The sequence below is a fragment of the Leptodactylus fuscus genome, chromosome 3 (genome assembly GCF_031893055.1).
Source record: "Leptodactylus fuscus isolate aLepFus1 chromosome 3, aLepFus1.hap2, whole genome shotgun sequence".
NCBI classification, from domain to species: Eukaryota; Metazoa; Chordata; class Amphibia; order Anura; family Leptodactylidae; genus Leptodactylus; species Leptodactylus fuscus.
The window spans coordinates 33,664,381-33,689,570 of record NC_134267.1 but is presented as its reverse complement, the minus strand read 5'-3'; the positions used below and the strand labels follow the sequence as shown (position 1 = coordinate 33,689,570).

General features: G+C 43.0%; 1 protein-coding gene across 2 annotated transcripts in view; it reads left to right on the top strand.

The window, feature by feature from the left end:
- Positions 1-25,190, top strand: part of KIF16B (kinesin family member 16B) — a 241,358-nt gene that overhangs the window by 109,497 nt on the left and 106,671 nt on the right. For both annotated transcript variants that reach the window (XM_075267378.1, XM_075267376.1), the window contains exons 16-17: positions 9,541-9,623; positions 10,630-10,718. In XM_075267378.1, coding sequence (XP_075123479.1) covers positions 9,541-9,623; positions 10,630-10,718 — 172 coding nt within the window. The remainder of the gene's footprint in view (positions 1-9,540; positions 9,624-10,629; positions 10,719-25,190) is intronic.

Genomic DNA, 25,190 nt, shown 5'->3' with positions numbered 1-25,190 from the left:
CGTGTAAGACCAGCCTAAGGAGGAAGACCTGAACGCTAGTCTGATCCTAGTGTAAATGCAGGAAATCACTAGGGGTTCAATTGCTAACAAAGATATATGCAACAAAATTAATTGTACAATATTGATAATTATATAATTATGTAATAATTAAAGGGGCTGCCTGGCTCTGTGAGTATTTTTCATACTGATCGGTATGCTGCCATACAGCCTTGTCCACTGTATATAGTAGTGGTTCTTGCATGCCCTCCCCATCCACTGCTGTAACCTCCAGCGCCGGGACTGTTGATCTGTGTGGGGTCTGGGTGTTAGGCCCCCACAGATCAGTTACTAATGATGTACCCTGTGGATCCGTGGCGAAAAAATCCACTCCTTTGCGTGTAGTTACCGTAGACTTAGCTTGCCATTGCTTGATGTATATTACTTTCCGCTACAGTGTTTATTGGGTGATTTTTGGTGAACAAGTATAATTTCCCATATACAAATGAGTTTACAGCAATGTAATTAACTTAATTCCACCTCCGATGTCGCCTTGATTAATATATATAAACACATAATATACACCAGGAAAAGCTTCATTTGATGATTGCATGTTTCAGTAATGAGACTCGATTCTGAAATGAGTATATGAAGTGGAAAACCCAGGTCATTAAACAGGTTCATTTCCCAGCGAGAAGCTGCATTCAGACCATGGGACTGTATAGGAGGTACTAACCTGTATAGATTCTGCTCACTTTCCATCTGCCCGCCGCATACTCCAGCTATTTTAAGAAATTTAATCACCAGTTATCTGCCCTTTTTTATGCCCCTATTTGTGCATTGATCAGTTTACACGTGAGATTTACATGTATTCTTCAAAAAGAATTCAATTAGTCACACACTTGTTGTTTGCTCTGTAAAGGAAATTGTATGAAAAGATGGAAAGTCACATTTTTAATCATCTTGTTAAAATAATGAAAATTCTCATATTCAAACTTTGCTAAATGCAATTTCCATTGTGCTGCATGGGAGAAATGAATGGCCATAGGTGTGTAATTCTTCATTAAATAAATGAAACAGATGAACAGTTAAATAGTAACCAGTATTTCTCTATAAATCCAGTAATATAAGCCAGAAGAGATTATGTAATAATTCAGAGAATTTACTAGATCTCCTCTCCTGAGGCTACTCATCTGCGTCCTGCGCTGATCTCTCACTCTCAGTTCACTGCTTAAAGGGAGTATGTCACCATAGCCCAGTGTATCACCCCAGCCCTGCAGATAGATAGGTTAGTATCACCATAGCCCAGCATATCACCCCAGCCCTGCAGATAGATAGGTTAGTATCACCATAGCCCAGCATATCACCCCAGCACTGCAGATAGATAGGTTAGTGTCACCTGACCCCAGAATATCAACCCAGCCCTGCAGATAGATAGGTTAGTGTCACCAGATCCAGTATATCACCCCAGCACTGCAGATAGATAGGTTACTGTCACCTGACCCCAGAATATCAACCCAGCCCTGCAGATAGATAGGTTAGTATCACCAGAACCAGCATATCACCCCAGTCCTGCAGATATATAGGTTAGTGTCACCAGATCCAGAATATCACCCCAGCCCTGCAGATAGATAGGTTAGTGACACCAGAACCAGCATATCACCCCAGTCCTGCAGATAGATAGGTTACTGTCACCAGAACACAGCATATCACCCCAGCTCTGCAGATAGATAGGTTAGTGTCACCAGATCCAGTATATCACCCCAGCCCTGCAGATAGATAGGTTAGTGTCACCATAACCAGCATATCACCCCAGCCCTGCAGATAGATAGGATAGTGTCACCATAACCAGCATATCACCCCAGCCCTGCAGATAGATAGGTTAGTGTCACCAGAACCAGTATATCACCCCAGCTCTGCAGATAGATAGGTTAGTGTCACCAGATCCAGTATGTCACCCCAGTCCTGCAGATAGATAGGTTAGTGTCACCAGAACCAGTATATCACCCCAGCCCTGCAGATAGATAGGTTAGTGTCACCAGAACCAGTATATCACCCCAGCTCTGCAGATAGATAGGTTAGTGTCACCAGAACCAGTATATCACCCCAGCTCTGCAGATAGATAGGTTAGTGTCACCAGATCCAGTATGTCACCCCAGTCCTGCAGATAGATAGGTTAGTGTCACCAGAACCAGTATATCACCCCAGCCCTGCAGATAGATAGGTTAGTGTTACCAGACCCAGAATATCAACCAAGCCCCGCTGTTTATTTTTTTGCCATTTTTCCTTTCCCAAAAAATATGAATAAAAAGTGGTCAAAATGTCAGGCATTCCTCAGTCATATAAATAAAAACTACATCTTGTCCTGTGAACCAGTAGATCCTTTAACATATATGTAAGTTGTTTTTTTTTGGTTTGTTTTTGTTTTTTTGTTATTTTTATACAATACCCGTTCCCTGTTCAATTTTCAATACACCTTTGCTCCCCTTAAAGGCAGGAGCAGGATCTCCTCTTCTCTCTGCTGTGTATAGGAGACATCATAGCCGTTAGTCTCTAGCTATTTCGTAGCTAAATCCTTGAAGCAAGTCCTATAATCACCAGAAATACTGTTATTCCTCGTGTACACCCTCGACAGCTTATTCTAAAAGGTCACTTGAAAGGAAAGCTACTCTGTACATGCTATGTACTAATAAAGTCATAAAGGGAAAATTACACAGAGTCTCGCAGTGGCACGCTTTCTATGAACAGGCCGATAATATCAAGTGTCTTCCTAAAATGGGATTACAATTGTATAGCTGGTTGATAGGACACATGGCCATTGAAGTATGTGATAAGATAATTCACCTTACATGACAACGCCACCTCCCGTCAGCCTGGGAACATTCATGGGCTCGATACAGTATTGATGCAAAGATGAGCAGTGACTTCAAAGAGCACCGTATGGCCAAGGAGGTGCTGAGCTCTTACACCGTACCCTTTGTTACCCGAAAATGTTTTAAAAACCGCTCACACTTAGTTTACACTAATGTTCATCTCAAAGTTGTTTGGGTCTTCATGGGGACCCAAAAGATGGAGAGCCCATTTGCTAAAAAAAGCAGTTACCCATGAACATGGTTTCTGCCATGTTTGTACTGAAGCGGACAGAGAGAAAAGCCCTGTGCAGAGTCTCTGTACACAGATGTGACCTAGCCTTTCAAATTGTTGAACAATTCCCACTGCCCCCATGACAAGGATTCCCAGATCCCCGACCAGTCTCTGTAACTTAGCCCCAGTGATTACTTCCTGATATAAACATCACTACTGTGAATGACTGCAGTGTTCGCGTGTCCATATGAGGACCTCATCCCTTTAGTCTAAAATACAAAGAACCAGACCAAAAGGAAAAAGCACATAAATAATAAATTACTGAATTTATTGAACATGGGAAGAATATGCAAATCTGACTCCCATGATGTAATTAGGATGCCAGTGCCTCAAGTATGCACACCAATAGAGGGCGCTGACTGAGAATGTGCAGCTTCCATGATGTATTTAGGAAGACAGAGTCAGAAGCAATGATGTTGGGATTTTACCAGATACAGTATCTCAGCCAAGGACAGCTGTTTCAATGTATTTGCATCTCTTCAGCTTGGCGCAGAGAGGACTGATCTGGCAGAGGTGAGAGGCTTAGACAGAGTTGAGGGGATATCGTCACTCCATAGGGAGAGAACCACCATTTAGGTGTGTGCAGTCTTATTAAGCCATGAGCGCTCCACTGTGCAAAGGAACATGGGAAGAATATACAAATCTGACTTCCAAGATGTAATTAGGATGCCAGTGCCTCAAGTATGCACACCAATAGAGGGCGCTGACTGAGAATGTGCAAGTCTATCTTCCATGATGTAATTAGGAAGACAGAGTCTCAGTCAAGACATCCAATCGAGGGCGCTCCCTTTAACATCATGCTGACTTTCTCAGAGGCCTTTGTTTGCAATGATGTTGGGATTTTACCAGATACAGTCTCTCAGCCAAGGACAGCTACAAAATCTAAAACCAAGCAAGTCGTAGGTCCATAAGTGTCACAGGCGGAGTGAATAGGTCACAGTAATGTAACTCACATCTTTGTACACAAAAAAGGTAGTAAACAGCATGGGCTATGTAACAAGTTAATCGGAGCAATGCCCAATGGTCTGGATGCTATAAATACCCTGTAACAAGTCTTGCCCCTAAACAAATAGTCAACAGATAACACACAGAATTAGGCACCAGTCACCACCATTATAACAAGCCAATCAGTGGTACCAAATAAGAAATCTAACATATTACCCATGGTTGTACCTCATCTGCATGGGCCAACGTTGACTCCAATGTGCGTTTCAAGGCTGCCAGAAAGAACAGTAGAGGATGTGAGAAGTTTCGAGGGGATCAGGAAAAAGAGTATCGCCAGTTTCCAGCATTCTAAGGCTGAGTTCAAACGGGGTTTTTTGGTCAAGATTTTGATGCAGCATCCGCGTCAAAATCCTAACCAAAAAAAGTCTCCCATTGAATTCAATGGGTGCCAGTCACTTCTTTTTTCTGCGAGCGGTTTGTTCCCGCTTGCAGAAAAAAGAAGCAACGTGCCCTTTCCAGTTCAGCCGCGGATGTCCGCCTGAAGACACTCCCTCCCGACTAGGCCCATTCATGAATCCCGTCCTGTCTGAATTCACCCTAAGGGCCCCTTCACACGGAGGATACGCTGGCTGATTTTGAACGTGTAAACGTTCCGAATCAGCAGCGTTTAATACGCGCGCTCCCCATAGAAATGAAAGGGAAAAAGCAACCCATTCATTTCTATTGGGAGCGCAGGTATGCCGGCTCCCATAGAAAGCAATGGGACCTGTTTTACACGCTGCTGATTCGGAACGTTTACACTTTCAAAATCAGTCAGCGTATCCTCCGTGTGAAGGGGCCCTAAGTGGGTTTTTTTTTTTCTTTTTTATAAATAATTTTTAGTAGCTGGCTAACCCCTTTAATTTTCCGTTTTCACACTCTGATTTTGGATTAGGGCTCTGGCCTTATTTCTGTAGTATATTGTCGCAGCGCACACTGGCAGAGATCTACGCAGTCAATAGTTTTTAATGTGTGCGCCCGGATTCTATTGTCAAGGCTCACTAAATTAAAATGAACTGCGGCATATGAGGCAGAGGAGAATACCTTGTGAATGAAATGAGCTATGGGTACATACATAACCATTGTGCTTAACCTTCCGCCTAGTTCATCAATTTACCATCTGTTTTGTTATTATTAGCCCACATTTCTCAGATTACTGAACTGATCAAAGCGATGTGGAAATATTAAACTCTGCAAAATATCTCGGCGAATGAGCTCTGTGTTATGCAAAGCATTTAATGTAACACATGGCTTTGCAAGAACCGAGACCCGGCTCATAAATAGTTCCAGCAACTTTAATGCAAGGTTAATAATCGGGTTATTTTTCTTCCTTAAGGGACTTATTTAATTGTTTTATTCCAATAGCCATCTTACGCTCATTTGTAATTCCGATCCGGCCCCTACGGCATTTGCTTTCTATCTTACAAGTCTTTTTAATATGACACTTAGCTGAACTGATATGACGACTTTGTTGGAACATTTCAAGCTGTGGAGAGCTTAACTGCACCTCCCCGGGCTTTGCACTGAGTAATTGGCAGATGGCTGATAATAAATATGGCAAGATCGGGAACGTAGAAAATCAACAAGTGTGGATGAATTTACATGAACGTTCCGATGATTTGTCTCCAAAATAATTGATCGAGCAATGTCAAAAAGTGCTTAGAAATATCAACCATCGCATGATGACGGTAATCCGCCAGGCTTCAGCGTACAGTCAGAGAAACTATATTGTTCTTTATTTGTTCGGAGTCGTATTATAATGTTAAAATAAAAAGATTATTTCTGTTCATTGGATACTATTCACATCACGGCTTTATCCCCTCTGTATGTTCCATGTCACTAGTGGATGATATATTGATTATTATAGGTTTTATAGTTACAGTAGGTATTTGTAAGTTATGAACATTTTGGAATTGGTAAGATATTTCCAGTATGAGACTACTGTATATGAAACATTACATTCCCTCGTATGCTGTCACTCATCCACACGCTAAATAGACACTTTTTGGACGCTTGGCCTACATTAAAACAGAGAATTGTATATGTATCAAAGGGGTATTCCAATACTTTCAAGTTATCCTGTAGCCATTAAGTAGGGGGTAACTGTTGTGTTGGTGGGGTCTGATGGTATACAGTCCTATGAAAAAGTTTGGGCACCCCTATTAATCTTAATCATTTTTAGTTCTAAATATTTTGGTATTTGCAACAGCCATTTCAGTTTGATATATCTAATAACTGATGGACACAGTAATATTTCAGGATTGAAATGAGGTTTATTGTACTAACAGAAAATGCGCAATATGCATTAAACCAAAATTTGACCGGTGCAAAAGTATGGGCACCTCAACAGAAAAGTGACATTAATATTTAGTAGATCCTCCTTTTGCAAAGATAACAGCCTCTAGTCGCTTCCTGTAGCTTTTAATCAGTTCCTGGATCCTGGATAAAGGTATTTTGGACAAACAATTCAAGTTCAGTTAAGTTAGATGGTTGCCGAGCATGGACAGCCCGCTTCAAATCATCCCACAGATGTTCAATGATATTCAGGTCTGGGGACTGGGATGGCCATTCCAGAACATTGTAATTGTTCCTCTGCATGAATGCCTGAGGATTTGGAGCGGTGTTTTGGATCATTGTCTTGCTGAAATATCCATCCCCGGCGTAACTTCAACTTTGTCACTGATTCTTGAACATTATTCTCAAGAATCTGCTGATACTGAGTGGAATCCATGCGACCCTCAACTTTAACAAGATTCCCGATGCCGGCATTGGCCACACAGCCCCAAAGCATGATGGAACCTCCACCAAATTTTACAGTGGGTAGCATGTGTTTTTCTTGGAATGCTGTTTCTTTTTGGACGCCATGCATAACGCCTTTTTTTATAACCAAACAACTCAATTTTTGTTTCCAAAATGAAGCTGCCTTGTCCAAATGTGCTTTTTCATACCTCAGGCAACTCTATTTGTGGCGTACGTGCAGAAACGGCTTCTTTCTCATCACTCTCCCATACAGCTTCTATTTGTGCAAAGTGCGCTGTATAGTTGACCGATGCACAGTGACACCATCTGCAGCAAGATGATGCTGCAGCTCTTTGGAGGTGGTCTGTGGATTGTCCTTGACTGTTCTCACCATTCTTCTTCTCTGCCTTTCTGATATTTTTCTTGGCCTGCCACTTCTGGGCTTAACAAGAACTGTCCCTGTGGTCTTCCATTTCCTTACTATGTTCCTCACAGTGGAAACTGACAGGTTAAATCTCTGAGACAACTTTTTGTATGCTTCCCCTGAACAACTATGTTGAACAATCTTTGTTTTCAGATCATTTGAGAGTTGTTTTGAGTAGCCCATGATGCCACTCTTCAGAGGAGATTCAAATAGGAGAACAACTTGCAATTGGCCACCTTAAATACCTTTTCTTATGATTGGATACATCTGGTTATGAAGGTCAAAGCTCACTGAGGTTACAAAACCAATTTTGTGCTTCAGTAAGTCAGTAAAAAGTAGTTAGGGGAATTCAAATCAATAAAATGATAAGGGTGCCCATACTTTTGCATCGGTCAAATTTTGGTTTAATGCATATTGCACATTTTCTGTTAGTACAATAAACCGCATTTCAATCCTGAAATATTACTGTGTCCATCAGTTATTAGATATATCAAACTGAAATAGCTGTTGCAAACACCAAAATATTTAGAACAAAAAAATGATTAAGATTAATAGGGGTGCCCAAACTTTTTCATAGGACTGTATGTGTGACCAAGATCTCCATTTATGTAGGAGGTATGAGAGACCCCAGTTTTCATTATTTGTGAAGCCCCAGAGGCCATAGCCCCACTCACAGATCAGACTAGTGTTGCGGTCATCTATTTGATTCCAATAATTTGACTTATCCCATTTACATTCGTAATTTTTACAGATCAGACAAGGTCAGGCTAGGTTCACACCTGCGCCCGGTCTCCACCTGGGGATTCCATTCCCTGTTCCACTTTAAAAATGTGATGACTGAGAAAAGTTCTTCAAGCAGCACTTTTCTCTCTGCATTTTCTGTCCTTTACTGCCGAACACTTCCCATTCACTTCAATGGGAGCGCTCGTAAACGCCGCTGTTACGAGCGCTCCCATTGAAGTGAATGGGAAGTGTTCGGCAGTCTGCCGTAATGCCGGCGTGTACGGCTCTCATACACGCCCGGCGTTACGTAGTCTGAATGCACCCTTTGATTGGAAACCTCACGGACCCCATTATAGTCTATGGGGTCTGCGGGTTTCCAAAGGTAACCACTTTTTTAAACAGATTAGGTTTCTGTTTGGGGCAGGGGGGGATGGTTTGGGGTATAAGGGTGCATTCACACGGAGTAAAATGGAGTGTAATTTGGAGCGTTTACGGAGCGTTTACGGAGCGTTTACGTAAACGTTCCGTATACGCTCCGTAAATGCTCCGTAAATGCTCCAAATTACACTCCATTTTACTCCGTGTGAATGCACCCTAACAGTCCGTGGAGTCTCGTCTTCGTCTTAGTTGGTGACCGCTATATGGGGAGGTGGGGTGGGTGTATTGGGATAAATATAACAGTCCGTGGAGTCTCATCTTCCCCTTGTTTGGTGACAGCTGGACACGTATTGGGCAGCGATCTCCACAGTGGCCTCTTCTTCTCCCAGTAGGATGTAGAGTTTCCTCTTCTCGTCTGCAGATATGAAGTCTGGGATGTGGGCAGAGAGTCTTTGGTAGTAGACTGCCCTCACAGCTGAGTATTTGGTGCAGTGTAGCAGGAAGTGGGCCTCGTCTTCTACGGCCCCCTGGTCACAGTGCTGGCACAGTCTGTTCTCCCGTGGCTTATACGTCTGCCTGTATCGCCCCGTCTCTATCTCTAGGTTGTGGGCGCTCAGTCTGTACCAGCTCAGGGCTTGTCTGTGTTGGGGGTGGGGTATTCTCTCCAGGTAGGTGGCCATGGTGTAGTCCCTTTGTAGGGATTGGTACATGGTGAGTTTCTTGGAGTTATTTATTTTGTTTCTCCATTCATCAATGTACCGATATACTATCGTCTTTGTGCGAACACTTTGTGCGGAGTGGAAGTGTGAATTGCCTTTGAAGGTTTTTGTTAGCGTGTTGTGATATTGTGTTGAGATAAGCCAAGTTTGGTCACATTCATACACATTTGTCTAAGCGATAAAGAATACAATCCCTTCTAGTGATAAGATTTATCTTTCCTATGGAGTCGGTTTAGATTTTTTGGGTGTTCTCATGAGACCAGAAATGTAAGACTTGAAGGCATTTCTGGGATTTAGACAGGATACCTTAAAAAAAAAAAAAAAAAAAATCTACAGCACTCATACAGTTTCTAAAGTATAACATTATTTTTTTTTTGCAGCATTATTTGCATGTTGTGTTTTTTGATTGAGAAAATGAAATCTATTCAGTATGTAAATATGGTTTATTTCAAGGTGCGGTTATTCTCTTGGGAAGGACCAACATGTTTCGCTTTAATCATCCAAAAGAAGCCGCTAAATTAAGAGAAAAAAGGAAGGTAAGAAATATAAGTAAAACAATACAAATATGTGAGAATAAATCTGCTTGTTAGGGCTATTTCACATGGCCATGTCGTGTCCAGGCTGTGACATGTCGTGTCCAGGCTGTGACATGTCGTGTCCAGGCTGGGCCATGTCGTGGCCGGGCCGTGTCGTGTCCAGGCCGGGCTGTGTCGTGTCCGGGCCGTGACTTGTCGTGTCCAGGCCGGGCCATGTCGTGTCCATGGCAAAGAAGGTTGCTTTTACAATTTAAATAGCTGTGTTTTTTGGAGATTCTCTTGGGGGTAGCTCTTAGGCATTTCTCACGTATCCTACGGTGCGGATAGGTAACAATTGACTCTTTAAAGGGGTATTCCCATCTCAAGGATCAAGACCTGTAGCATAAAGGGGTTGTGACAGTAGAGACACTTATTTGCTTTTCACGGATAGGAGAGGAGTGTCGCATCCCTGGAGTTCCACATGCTGGGTTCCATAGTATTTCAAACAGAGAACTGAAAATAACCCTAAAGCCACCTTGTAAGAGACGTGTCAATGTGGTCAGACCCCCAGTGATGTAACACATCCCCTGTCCTGTACATTGGTGGAAAAATATCTCCAAATATCTCTCTGCGTTGCTTTGTCTGTATTTTTCTGATGTCATTATGCCTCCTTAGTGTTTGCAGTTCGTTGCCCTGGTCAGGCTAAAGACTCTGTCCCTGTTCCCAGCCATTTCTATTCTCTTCTCTCTCTCTTTTTGTAATGTGCTTTCAACTGCTGAGCCCTGATAAGAGTTGCAGTACTTGGCTTGATCAATGCCTCTGTTCTCTCTGGATGTAAATCTAGAGATAACTGCAATTTAGAACAAGCATTGCTGGCCTGAGCCATAAACCAGGAAGTGGAGGGGAGAGGAGACAGGAGAGCAGGAGAAACTCTGGCAAAACCCCTGAAAGGTAGAATAGTATTTATTGTTTTGCAAATTAAAATCTAATACATATTAAGTATTGCCAGTCTTCTTTTTTTCCACAGAGCGGTTTGCTTTCCTCCTTTAGTTTGTCCATGACTGATCTTTCAAAATCGTGTGAAAACCTCTCAGCAGTCATGCTTTACAATCCTGGGTAAGTCAGAAAAACTATAGTGCTAGTAATGTATATTATGGAAGTGTCCTTGAGAATGCATACATTTCTTTTCTCTAGTAACACTTTTTGACTTTTTTTTTTTTTCTAAATCTAACTTTAAACTGACTATATATATATATATATATATATATATATATATATATATATATATATATATATATATATATTTACTTTTTATATAATTATATATATATATATAATTTGCATATATATTTACGGTATCTATATGACTGTATATGTTCATAAAGGACCCAATAATGTTACTAATATCTTCAACTCTCATTAGCAAGATGACTTATCACAATAAATATTTGAAATAATAGTATCATTTTCATACACGTTTACCTCAGTAGTTTTTTGTCTCTCGATAGAACGATCTTTGTAGTTAAACATACTGGTTAATAGAGGTTTTCTTGGTTAGTTCTCTTTCTATCTTTCTTCAGCAGGCCATATAAGTGAGATATCTGAGGTGACAGCTGTCTCTCCTCATCCCCTGCCCCTATATACATGCGCTCTCAACTTGTTTGAATTGCATATTTTCTGGATGTGAACCGGGGAGTAAGCCATTGGTAGCCGGTTAATTCCCAGAGATCAAAAGCAATGGCCATGTAGTACCGTAATCCAAAATGTGAAACGCATCTCTCCCCATTGGTTACTTAGTTGACCTACATCTACGGTGTATGGCCATTCTTACTATCTTATCAGTGGTGGACAGAACCTTGAGATCCCCCAACAGTTATGATAATGGAGATTCCTTGTACGCCATATGATTGGAGCGGTGACCTTGTAGGCATCATTCATCTCTTAGAGATATCCAAAGAGAATAAAGTACAGGGTTTAACTATCTTTGACAGTCCCAGAGAGGGGAAATAGTCACCTATATCAAACGCTGTTTCCCTTTGTGAATCTATGATATCTAAGATACTGCTGTTTTAGTCAATATATACTGGGTTCTGGTGTGACTACCACTCCATTCAGATGGTACCTTAGGTTACTTCCATTCTTGTGATTGGTAAATGGATCCCAGTAGTCAGACTCCAACGGATAAGACACTGAGTATTCTCACATTGGAGGATTTGGGACAGAGTTTGTGGCGGATTCTGTCTTGAAATTGGCTCCAAATGCCGCTTGAAACCAGCCTCCATTTATTAAGATGGAATTCAGATGCCCATTTTTCCATGGTTGATCTTCGGGCAGATTCTGCCTGATAACTTTCATTGAAGTGAATGAGAGGTAGAAAATGCCGCCTGGCTGGTGCGGGTTTTGAAAGATTTTGACGTGGAATCAGCTTCAAATTCAGCCAGGGAAATTTCCTCTGAGTCCCTTACAGGGAATAAGTCGTCTTTATAGGAAAACCCTTTACAGTCAGGCCCATATATTTTAAGTCTTAGCTGGTTAGCCACGGGTGTAATTGGCATTACATAGCAGACATAGATGATGACATTTTAACAAATCCCATCTACTCAAGGTCACTTTAACCATAGAGTCAACGGTTCAACTGCAGTGCCCAATGGTTGTAAGGACCCCTCCGCTGCCTCTGATTGAGCGGGACAGTCCCACATTTCATGTGCTATCCCGCTGTTCCAGGCGGCAGGCAGTGATTTAATACAGATAGCTGGCAGTGATTTAACAGGCAGATAGAGGTTGAATACAATAGTGGAGCATGCAGCTATCGGCACAGTGTGGGCGGGTTCATACCTGCGCCTGGTCTCCACTTTAGCCAATCTGGCGGGTTTCCGTCTTCTGCTCAAGAAGCTGGACAGTAGATGTAAACCCAGCAGTCAGTTTTAAAACCCATTCACTTGAATGGGTTTGCAAAGGTGGCCACCCATGTGCATCTTCTGCCTCTCCGCAGTGAAAACATTTTTTTTTTTTTTTAACCAGACACAAAGTCTGTCCAGTTAAAAAAAAAAAAAAATGGTTTCACTACAGAGAGGCAGAAGACGCACACGGGCGGTCACTTTTCAACCCGTTCAAGTGAGTGGGTTTGAAAACTTACTGCCGGGTTTCCGTCTCATGTCCAGTTTCTCAAGGCAGAAGACGGAAACCCACCGGATTGGCTAAAGTGGAAACCGGGTGCAGGTGTGAAGCCGTCCTGAGCGCCGAGTCACAGGTATTACAGCCGGAGCCTCCAGGTCCATGGGAGCAAGGTTCGGTGAGTATTCTTTGTTTCTTTGTTGTTGTTTTTTTTTTGTAACATTGGTGGTTGAGGAGGTAGGGGAAATTAAATTATGAACGGGTGGGGGCCACTTTCAAAAAGTAGCCACAGGGCCCCCTAATGCATTAAAACAGTCCTACATCTACATACTGCAAAAAAAAATTCACAAATCACAAATTATTTTAACTTCCAATATGTCAATTATTATTGCGGATTTTGCTGCAGTTTTTAACCTTTGCAATGCACAAAAAAAAATTAGAAAACTGCTCTAGCTGCAGGAGATAAACTTAAGATCGTAAATTTATCCTCGGGGACAAGGAATGGTGTAAGTGTTGATAATCTCTCTAATCCATTGCAGAATATGTTGGTGTTACATAAGTAACGGGCTGTAAATATAATAAGTAGATAACCGCTTCCATTCTGACATTCTCTATTCATTCTAATGTGTTCCTTTGAAGACACCAGCGGTCAATTAAAGCAGGCAATGCCCCGCTGAGATGTGAACATGGCTCTGAAGCCTTTTCCTTACAGGGACGTGTTGATTTTCCATTGTTAAAATCCCTTTTCAGAGGTAACCTCGGGCCTTTTTATCACAGTTCATCTGCAGGATTGTCAAAGCTTTCTGAGCGGAGAAGGAAAATTGCAATCCTACTTGTACTTTTCATGTTACATTCAAAGTGTAACCGGAGTCGCCTGCCAAGCTCATGATCATCGCCTGGTTTGTGCCAAGTGCAGGGCGACTGCGAATATGGTTTCTTTCTGTCTGACTTTGAATGTGTCATAATTTAATAGAAAAAATGATAGAAGCGCGCCGTCCCGGAGAATAGGTGCAGATATGTGTGTACGCAACTGTTTTAACTTTTAATAGCTGAGAAAAAGTTCCTTCTGGTTTTCTCTATTATTGATATAAGGTCTTAATACGAGGAGCTGCGTATTCCATCCTGATTCACCTGTCAACAGCTGGTGCCATCGTGACCAGAGCTTCGCGCTCGGCCTACACTCCTCGTCCTGGAATATTGTAGCCGCTTGTGCTTATCTACATTTTCACCATGATGGATGATACCGAGCCGGGCAAGTGATCTGAACATTGAGTGAAAGCGTAGAAGCCGCTATTTAGAAAAAAAATAGATTTGTGAAAGAAGGATGATTTTGTTGCCCGTAGCTTTCATTTTCATTTTTCAAAAGCAAAACAAGGCCCCACGTGGCGTCCCGCAGCAACACATTGCGGTTCTTCCTGCAGAGCATTAAAGTTTGCAGAGGTTTCAATTATACCTATGGGGAAACCGCCGTCGTTTCCAGAGGTATAATTAACAGGCTGTGATTTCCAAAGCCGTTTTTGGAACTTGTGGCACGTCCGCAGCGTGGTTTTTACCGCAAAGTGGGCATGGGATTTGCTGGAATCCCATTAATTTTTCCCTGACTGCGATTTTCTGCGAGCTTTTTCTACTGCAGGCATATTGCAGAGTTTACTCCACGTGGCCCTCTGGCCTAAAGAGGGACCTTTCATGGCCTTTAAGGCAGGGAGTGATATATACCGTGTTTCCCCAAAAGTATGACACCCCCTGAAAGTAAGGCATGCGGGGGGTTTCTGTTGAATTGCCTAATATAAGGCATCCCCCAAAAAAAAGGCATGCACAGCAGTGGTGTGCAGGGTTTCGTGGGCGGGGCTTAGCGGAGCTTTTGTGGGCGGGGCTTAGCGAGCTCCACTTCACTGACACAGCAGCCATGCTCTGTGCTCCGTGTGCACAGCAAAGCCGGCTGCTGCCTCTGCTGTTGTAAGATGAGCTCTCCCAGCTCATCCCAGAGGCAGAGACAGCAGCTGCCATACAGAAGAGGCAGCAGCCGGCTTTCCTGTGCACACGGAGCACAGAGCATGGCTGCTGTGTCAGTGAAGTGGAGCTCGCTAAGCCCCGCCCACGAAAGCTCCGCTAAGCCCCACCCCCGAAACACCTGTGTCAGTGAAGTGGAGCTTGAAAAGCTCCGCTAAGCCCCGCCCCCCGACGCCTAGCTAAGCCCCGCTCACCACTTCCAGGACGAACAGCAGCACCAGCGCTGCTAGGAAGAAGGGAAAGGTAAGTATGATAACTTCCCCCCCTCCCCTACACTACACTACCTACAACCGGCAGTCATGCTGAGGCTCCACTAAGGAAGTGCCGGCATGACTGCCGGTTGTAATAAGGCACCCCCCGAAAATAAGACAGGTCCTATATTTAGAGTGACAATTTAATATAAGACACTGTCTTATTTTCGGGGAAACACGGTACCATAGCAGAGCAAATTTCATCTCACTTTCTGCTTTGCCGGTATGTTCCCTCATCGCAGAGATATCCATAGTATTAGTTTCGGCTACTGATATCTCTTCATTGTCAAAGGGGCCGACCTCACAGCTCAGTGTCATCACTAGGCAGGGAAGAACGCCCACCTCACCTTCCCCCTGGCGGTACAAGACCATAGAAGTGTACCATCAGGGGGGTGTTCCTCTTTGTCCATGGTTGTGGCTGAGTTATAAGGCCGGCCCCTTTGACAGTATCGATATCTTTGCAACGGGGGAAGATGCCAGCAAAACTGGTATATAACATTTACTTAGAGAACATGAAAAGTTCTCTATAAATAGGACTTTACACCACCACTATTTCTGGATTTTATTTTCCCCACCAGTCCTGAGCAATTGTTGCTATTCGTGTCTGCACCCAATATTTCAATTGGTCTCTGGGCTATCAGATGAGTGGTCGCAGTTGTGCAGCTTTTATTTGCAGTTATTTCATAGCACATTTGGTTTAATGGCCACCAGCATATAGGCGAGCGAGATATATAATAACATGTACCGTATTTTTCGGACTATAAGACGCACCCAGGTTTTAGAGGAGAAAAATAGGGAAAAAAATTTTCAGGCAAAAAATGGTAAAATATTTAATATATGGGAGTTGTAGTTTTGGAACAGCTGCAAGGCCACATTGACAGGTGACCCTGCAGCTGTACGGGGATGTATAGGGCGTTTTTTTTGTGGGGCCAGGTGTAGACCGGGCATTTTCAGACACAGGGATACCTAATGTATATGTTTCACAGTAATGTTATACTTTTATATGTATTCTAGGGAAAGGAGGTGAACTTTTATTTATTTTATTTTGTATTATATTTTTTTTAAGTGGTTTTTTTTTTTTTTTTTTTACTATTTTAATATCCCCCGCCTAGGGGGCTTGAACCTGCAATCATTTGATTGCAAGTCCCATAGACGGCAATACAAGTGTATTGCCGTCTATGGGAGATTCTATACATTATTATCGCGGAGGGTCATAGACCAGCCGCGATAGTAATATATATCTATGACAGGCCTCGGAGCCTTCATTAGGCTCCCGGCTGTCATCGGAACAGGTCGGCTCCTGCGGCCTTGCCGTGCAGGAGCCGGCCTGCATCACTAAAGGTATGAGGCCGGGGGGGGGGGCTAACTAACTGTCGGGACCTGCGGAGGAGGAGTGGGTTTGCAGCATGGCCGTGCTACTGCCACCGCTGGTTTTCTTCAGCGGCAGTAGCGCGGCAATCTGCAGGCCCCGGCAGCTAAGACACTCCCCGGCATCCGCCGGTCTATTACAGCAGATGCCGGGGACTGTCTTAGCTGCCGGGGCCTGCGGATTGCCGCGCTACTGCCGCTGAAGAAAACCAGCGGTGGCAGTAGCGCGGCCATGCTGCAAACCCACATTCAGACTATAAGACGCACCCTCATTTTCCTCCGAAATTTGGGGGAAAAAAAGTGCGTCTTATAGTCCGAAAAATACGGTAGTTCTTCAGCAACCAAGCCCCCCCCCCCCAAAGAAAACAAACAAACAAAGACATACAACTCAGTATTAACTAATAGAGATGAGCGAACAGTAAAATGTTCGATATTCGTTTCGAGTAGCCGCTCAATATTCAACTACTCGAATCGAATATCGAATCCTGTTATAGTCTATGGGGGGGAAAATGCTCGTTTCAGGGGTAGGCAACATTCGATCAAATTACACTTACCAAGTCCACGAGTGAGGGTCGGGCTGGATCCTCCGAGAAGTCTTCTCCGTGCAGCTTCCCCGCGGCAGTCAAAGCGGCCATTTTCTTGTAGTGCGGGCATGCGCAGTCGACTCTGCCCAGGCCCGATGCCTGGCAGAGTGAATTCAGAGCCGGAAGACGCCGCGGGGAAGCTGCACGGAGAAGACTTGTAAAGGTAGGAGAGGAACCAGCGTCGATTGGCCGACTGTATAGCATTCGGCCAATCAATGCTGGTTCTGCATCGAACTTTTCCATTCGAATAGCGAGTGATACTCGATCGAGTACGAGTATTTCGAATACCGTAGTATTCGATCAAATACCTACTCGATGGAATACTACTCGCTCATCTCTAATAACTAATAGTCAGACTTCTGTCACCCGATGTGACTGACAATAGAAAACAATAGATTAGGTGTACGGGAACATAGATCAGATAAACTTTAGCGTTAGTGTGCCTGTAAAATGGAGCCAGACAGGCCTCATCCAGAAGAATGAATGCACCCTTAAGAAATACTTGTCTCTCCGGCACCTTTAAATGTTGAAATTAAGTTGCTTTTATCAGGCCTTACTTTGGCAGAAGATAAATCTCTGCAAGATCTATAGCAAAAAAGAAAGAAAAAATGCATCTGATGAAAGGCCAGGAGCATCCAAAAGCATATGAATAAATATTTTCGAGTGAGAGTTACAGGCAGTGTGTAATATGTCACGACAGCCACAGGGAACAAACAGATCAATCTCAGGCTGGCAGTGGCAACGCTAATGTAATAGAGCTGAAGAACCTGAAGTTTCTTTTCCCAGGGAGAGCGGCAAGTATCATACAGGGCAGCGTCTCAGTGGGACACCTGGGGATACGTAGTCTTGTGTTAATATATTGACCGCAGCACATAACTTTTAGTAAAACACTCTAACGCTCGCCGCTCAGAATGGAAAAAAGTCACCGTTAATGCGGAACTCTAATAAAATATTTCCTCAATTCTGTTGACACATTCTCCTTCTGCCATGTTGGTTCTCTTCAGCTCAGAAAAGCAAGATGTTCAATAAAGAAGGGAATTACTGTCAATGTATTAATATAAAACCCCAGGAGAATTTACTTAAAGGGGTAATCCCATCTTGGCTCCGTGGACCAACAACAAGGCCTGGAGTCACGGTAACAATTGGACGTGGTTGTTCTATACCAGTGATGGTGAACCTTTTAGAGCCTGAGTGCCCAATCTGCAACCCAAAACCCACTAAATTATCACAAAGTGCCAACACGGCAATTTAACCTTAATACTGTGCAGATCCACAATTACGGAGCTGCAAAATACGGTCGTGTGAATGGGGCTTTACAGAGCTTTCATTTATACAACCAACTTTGTACCGCATTTGGTGTAATTTTGAACAATTAATGTTCACTATTTACATTGTACAGATCTGTTTTATAGGACCTTGCAATGTTGTTATGACCTGTAATAATATCACACGTCTGCTATAAAACAGATACTGTGTGATATAAACAGTGAAGGGCCCCCACACAGTACAATCTGCTCCAGAGTGACCCCCACACAGTCCAGTCTACTTCACAGTGGCCCCCACACAGTACAATCTGCTCCATAGTGGCCACCACGCAGTACAATCTGCTCCACAGTAGCCACCACACAGTACAATCTGCTCCATAGTGGCCACCACACAGTACAATCTGCTCCATAGTGGCCACCACGCAGTACAATCTGCTCCATAGTGGCCACCACACAGTACAATCTGCTCCATAGTGGCCACCACACAGTACAATCTGCTCCACAGTGGCCACCACGCAGTACAATCTGCTCCACAGTGGCCACCACACAGTACAATCTGCTCCACAGTAGCCACCACACAGTACAATCTGCTCCATAGTGGCCACCACGCAGTACAATCTGCTCCATAGTGGCCACCACGCAGTACAATCTGCTCCATAGTGGCCACCACGCAGTACAATCTGCTCCATAGTGGCCACCACGCAGTACAATCTGCTCCACAGTAGCCACCACACAGTACAATCTGCTCCATAGTGGCCACCACGCAGTACAATCTGCTCCATAGTGGCCACCACGCAGTACAATCTGCTCCATAGTGGCCACCACACAGTACAATCTGCTCCATAGTGGCCACCACACAGTACAATCTGCTCCACAGTGGCCACCACACAGTACAATCTGCTCCATAGTGGCCACCACGCAGTACAATCTGCTCCACAGTGGCCACCACACAGTACAATCTGCTCCATAGTGGCCACCACACAGTACAATCTGCTCCATAGTGGCCACCACGCAGTACAATCTGCTCCACAGTGGCCACCACACAGTACAATCTGCTCCACAGTGGCCACCATATCTGTTCCACAGATGGGTGCCAACAGAGATGGCTCTGAGTGCCACCTCTGGCATCCGTGCCATAGGTTCACCATCATGGCTCTATACTGTAGCGATACAGGAGATTCATGGAAAAAGTATAACACAGAGTACATTGCTGTTTCCATAACTTTGGGGTTTTTGTAAATAGTATCGCTTGCTGTTTCCGTCGCTCTTATTTACCTCTATGGGTGTGACGGAAATAGCATATAATCGCTGCGTCAGATGTCTCCATATCTCTCAGGGAGGCAGAGACAGGACTTTTCCCCATCTTGGTCATGCAAGGATAAAATAGAATTGACCCTTTAATGAGGAACGTGGATTGAGGGTTATTTAATATAGCAAAACCTTTCAGTCTTTCATCCTGGTCCTCCTAATACAAATGTTCTTAGTACTACAGACAATAACTACCTCTGCATGATAGTGAGCAGACCAGCAGAGGTTGACTCTGACACCAGCAGAAAGTAGTAGTGGGCTTGCATATAAGGTCTCTGTAATAATGGTAGTATGTGCAGGGTATATGCTGAGGGCAGGCGGGCAGAAAATATGTGCAGTGAATGTTCGCTCTGTTGTCTTTATGTCCAACATTTATATTACCCAGATTTCTGGTCTGATGTACTGACTTTTTTTCCAGCCTGTATTCCCCCATGTACAGGAGCATTCACACATTGCAGTTGTGATATGGCCAGAACCATGCCTACATTCAAATTTGGCTCGGTTTTAAAGGGATTGTCCAGCTCTATAGAAGTGAATGGGAGTGAATTATATTGCACGGCTGCTACGAAACAAACTGCGTCTGATGTAAATAATGAAGGGGTCTTGGTGCTCCTAAGAGCGTTATGGTCCTCAAAAGGCAGATTACTGGGGGTCCTGGGTGTCGAATGCCCACTCATGTTTTATTGATGACCTATTTTGAAGATACTGGACAACTCTTTGTAGCTAAAAACTGATGGGTAATGGCTTTGCGGTTGAAAAGCTGTCCACTGCATAACCATTGACAGTCAAACAGCTGCAATAAGATGTATGAATGGATTGTCAGCTGGGGGTTTGCACCGTCTATTCAGTGCTGACAGTATAAGGCCTTGCTCACACATTCCCATTCTGTCCGCTTATTATTGGATTGTGTGATGTCCGTTGATCCATTTTCACTAATAAGCGAGAAGGTGACAGGCAGTGTGCTAGAGTCACGGTATATCTCCTCCAGATTCCTGACGTGTGTGGTCCAGGGCGGATCTTGAACTAGCTGCAGCCCAGGTATGGGGTCATAAGCTTTTTAATGTGCCATTAAAGGCTTCAGAGCCTGCAATTCAGGGCAGTTCTTGGAGGAGAGTGGAGGAGCCGGGTTCTGTCCCACTCTGTTATCTGGTGAGAAACCACTGTGGATCATTGCCTCTGTTTTGTTTTGACTGTGTGGCTGGTAGTAAGCCACACGTACAGTTAGAGTACCTTTGTTTAGTTAGCGCTCGGACGTGCAGGTTTTGTTTTATTTTTTTGCCTGAAGAGAAGTCTGTATTATTGTATTGCTCTTTTTGTGCCTGAAATCAAGGTTTATTTTCTTGTTCTTTTTCTAAATAAACCATTTGCATATTTTGTGTCCCTGTCTTGACTGCTTCTACCAAACTACATTCCCCACAATATATTGATATCTGTATGCTCTCAGTAAATTCAATGCAGTTCAGGATTATAATGTACACAGATGTGTGACTAAAGCCTCAAACTAGGGAAGGGGAGTGGTAACACCCAGTTGTCAGTTTCTTCATGCAACAATATAGCGAAGAGTCCTAAGAAAATTAGTAAGTAAGTATAAAATAGACATCAGTTGTTGTTCCTCTTTAAAGTAGACCTGAAATACCATTGACTAAATCAAATAACCCCTTTAATCCAGAGCCGAGACCTTCTCTCGTGGAAACTGTTATGCAAGCACTGTTGAATAGACTTGCTCCTGTGCACAAACTCTCATCACATCTGTATTGTAAACTTTCCATTAGTTGTGATTTTGCTTTTTTTTCCCCGTTTTGTGGCTTTTATTGTATTCATAGTTTTGCCAGCAGTATGTCAGTGACATGTAGTGTGATTTTCTGCTACTAATCTTGAGTGACTTTGAGTTTTAAATTGAAGGTTATCCCGTCCCGCAGTCGTTGCATCTGCAGTATGGAAGAAAGAAGATTGATTATATGATGTGTTCTGTGAGGCCACTGTTTATTTTTCTTCATTTTCCACCATCTCACTTATTTCTGCTCAGAATTTGTTTTGTTCTTGTTTTATATGTGTTTATTATATTGAGCTTTTTTTTTTTTCTCGGCACAGTGTGTACTGAGTACCAAGCTCTCTATCAGAGGGGGGATCATGTATGTGCATATATTTATTTACTCTTAAAAAAAAAAAAAAAAAAAAAATTGTACAAGTTATTTCTAATGAAACATTTTATCATAGGGTGGAAAAAATATAGGAAAATATATTTGAAAATTATTCCCTTTATTTTATTCTATTTCCCTATATTTTTAGAAATCTAGGTGACCTCTTGGCGGTAACATCCATATTCAGCAGTGTGTGTCTTCTATTGAACAGAATATGACCTGTATACAAATTGAGACATCTAGTGGTGGAAGGTGTCACCTGGATTTCTATACCGCCACACCAGAGAGTTGTATTAAGACTGGTGTTTCATTTGTTGGTCCATGTCTCTGAATAGGTTTGGCACGTATACATCTGTCCGCATGCCAGAAATTGTAATTTCTTCCTTCTTTAGCAAGTTGGTAGTTGTGTGATACAATTTTTGGTGCAAATTAAACTAAACCTTTTGGCCTGTCGGAGGTCCAGCGCTTATTATTAAGTTCTACTTTTCTCAAAGCTCCATCCGATTTATTACCGTAGCTTTTACTTCTGAAACGTGTTGAGGAACGCCCCCCAGTACAAGACTATGGACGAGTACTATCGGGGACCATGTTCCTCACAGCCCAGCTAGACTGTCAGGAATCCTTCTGGTGGTGGGCAGAGATCAAGGCTGTTAGTTAAACTAACGGCACCAATATCTCCACTCTCCGGGGCACAAAACGGGAAAGCTGACAGTGCGCTGAATTCAGCACACTGTTGGCTTTCTAGCGGTATATATAACCGCATGTGCTCGAGGACATGAAAGATCCTCTTTAAAGGGCTGGACTTACGATATTTATTGCTGAGGTCTCTTCGCTGCTTATCAAGCACGGTATCCTATATTGTATATTCTTTTCACCAATTTCGAGCAGAAACCTGGCGGAGCCCATTATGGTTCATGAGGTCTTCATGTTTCCGCAGGTAACCGTTTTCTAACCCATTTTTCGGGTCTTTAAATGGAGTGGAAGAGTGGAACCCCGACCGCTAGTGTGAACCTAACGCCAACCATGCTTTTCCGTCCACTCATTCCCTGTGAGCATTAGTATTCTCCCTCCAGCACTCTTTTTTGGAGGAGTGTTTCATACGTACTTTTTCCGCAGCGTGATCGTCTCCCCTATAATTTTGATGATTCGATATTTGGACACGCTATTCTTTTCATGAGCACAACAACATTCAGCTCTTAAATAGCTGTTATGAGATAGTTCCAGGCGCTTGTTGTCGGGAGTTTTGTTTGCCGTTAGTGTTTGTTCATTACTTGCGTAAATTCTCTCGTAGCTTCCCCTATCTGCAGACGAGCCATGTCTAGTGCTCCTTTATGTTTCTATATTCTGGTTAAGCCCCTTTAATAGTCGGTACATAGCATGTTTCTAGAGAGGCCAAGTATTGTATCTTCTTATTGTGTGTATGATCCTCCACTTGCATTAGTTTCACGCTTGTTTGCTGTGCCTAAATAAACATTCTCAATGGAATTTTTTTTTACGGCTTTTAGTATATTATTTAATTGTCGTGTCTGCTAACAATAGCGTGCAGACATCTCCATCCTTCTGAACAAAGTGCACGAGACTAGCTCTAGGGCCTGTCATGAACTGCGCATTTGTACTTTCCAATTGATTTCAATCAATGTCTGGACCACGCTGCATTACAGGAACTGCCTATGGCTTTGAGCTTTCATCTCCAGTCACCCCTCCCCCATACCCAATCTCTTCTATTCACTTATCAGTCCACAGCCAATATTTATTTTTTTATCTAAAGCCAGAACAGCATGAAACTTCCTGTAGTCTCCATGTTCATCCACTTTGTGTACTTCAAATCATTTTTAGTTTTCTCATCCTCGATAAATTCTGTACCTTCTTTTGATATTTGTTTTGATTTACAGAATTTCCTTAAAGTGTAACCGTTGTCAATTTTTTCCCACTTTTTTAAAAATTCTTCTTTTAGGTTGTTTGAACTTTATTTGTAATATATAGATGTAGCGGATAAAGTTAACCTAACTTTCTAAAGCTGGATAAATTGTTGCAACTCGATATCTTATCATAGAAGACAACAAAAATCAATGACCTGAATCACACCCTCTTCTCTGATCCTACCTGAGCCTAGTAACGTATCGGGCACCAAAACTAACTGCACTGATTGCTTGGGAATGGTGCAGGCTACAAACAAAAATTTCCATGAGTGAATCAGAGGAGGGGAATCTAGTAAAGGATGAAAAGAGCTTGCGGTGGTGAGAGGTCCTTTTTGTAACCTATTTTACTTAGTTTAGAAAACAGGCTCTAAAGTTATCCCTAGCAATACTTTACCTAAGCTTTGCCAAGGAGAGTCCATCCTGTGCATACTATGTATTGTCAGTATGTACAGATGTAGCAGTTGCTGAAAAGGGGGAATGTTTGCTTCAAATTTTAGATCGCCTAGAACCAAGGTTCTGGTGTCATATGACAGCTAAGATTCTCATACATATAATGCTCACATTGCTGACTGTGTCTTTAATTAAAGACATTTCCATTATTTTATGCCTCTAATTGAGAAAATGGTCGCATGTTTAAAACTGAAAATCTAGTATCTGTTCACCAAACCCCTCCCCACCGACTATAGGTGCAGTGTTTCAGTCTAAAATATAGGTAGAGATGAGTGAGTAGTACTCGATCGAGTAGGTATTTGATCGAATACTATGGTATTCGAAATACTCGTACTCGATCGAGTACCACTCACTATTCGAATGTAAAAGTTCGATGCAGAACCAGCATTGATTGTCCGAATGCTATACAGTTGGCCAATCAACGCTGGTTCTTCTCCTACCTTTAGAAGTCTTCTCCGTGCAGCTTCCCCGCGGCGTCTTCCGGCTCTGAATTCACTCTCCCAGGCATCGGGCCTGGGCAGAGCCGACTGCGCATGTTCGCTTGTAGTGCGGGCATGCGCAGTCGGCTCTGCCCAGGTCCGATGCCTGGCAGAGTGAATGAAGAGCCGGAAGATGCCGCGGGGACGCTGCAAGGAGAAGACTTCTCGGAGGATCCAGCCTGACCCTCACTCGTGGACTTGGTAATTATAATTTGATCGAATGTTGCCTACCCCTGAAACGAGCATTTTCCCCCATAGACTATAATAGGGTTCGATATTCGATTCGAGTAGTCGAATATTGAGGGGCTACTCGAAACGAATATCGAACCTAGAACATTTTACTGTTCACTCATCTCTAAATATAGGTATTTGTCACAAGGGAGTCTTTGTATCTGTATTGGTGCAGTGTGGGTAGTATAGTTGTCTTGATAGATTCTCTTTTTAAATAAGACCATAGACTTTTTATCAGTTTTATATGACGGCGTACAGGGAATAATTGCTTACAACTAGACTGTAAATGCAGATTAGTTAGACTTTAGAGTTAACGTCAACTTTATCAAACATGAGTTCATGCGCGGTTCAGCGCTGCTGCTTCTGTTCCTAATGTCTATCATGCTGTGAGAGGGGGAAAGAGGCATCCGTTAGCTCAGAGAACATATCACGATTTGATATCTTACTAGGAAGAGTTTAATATATGAA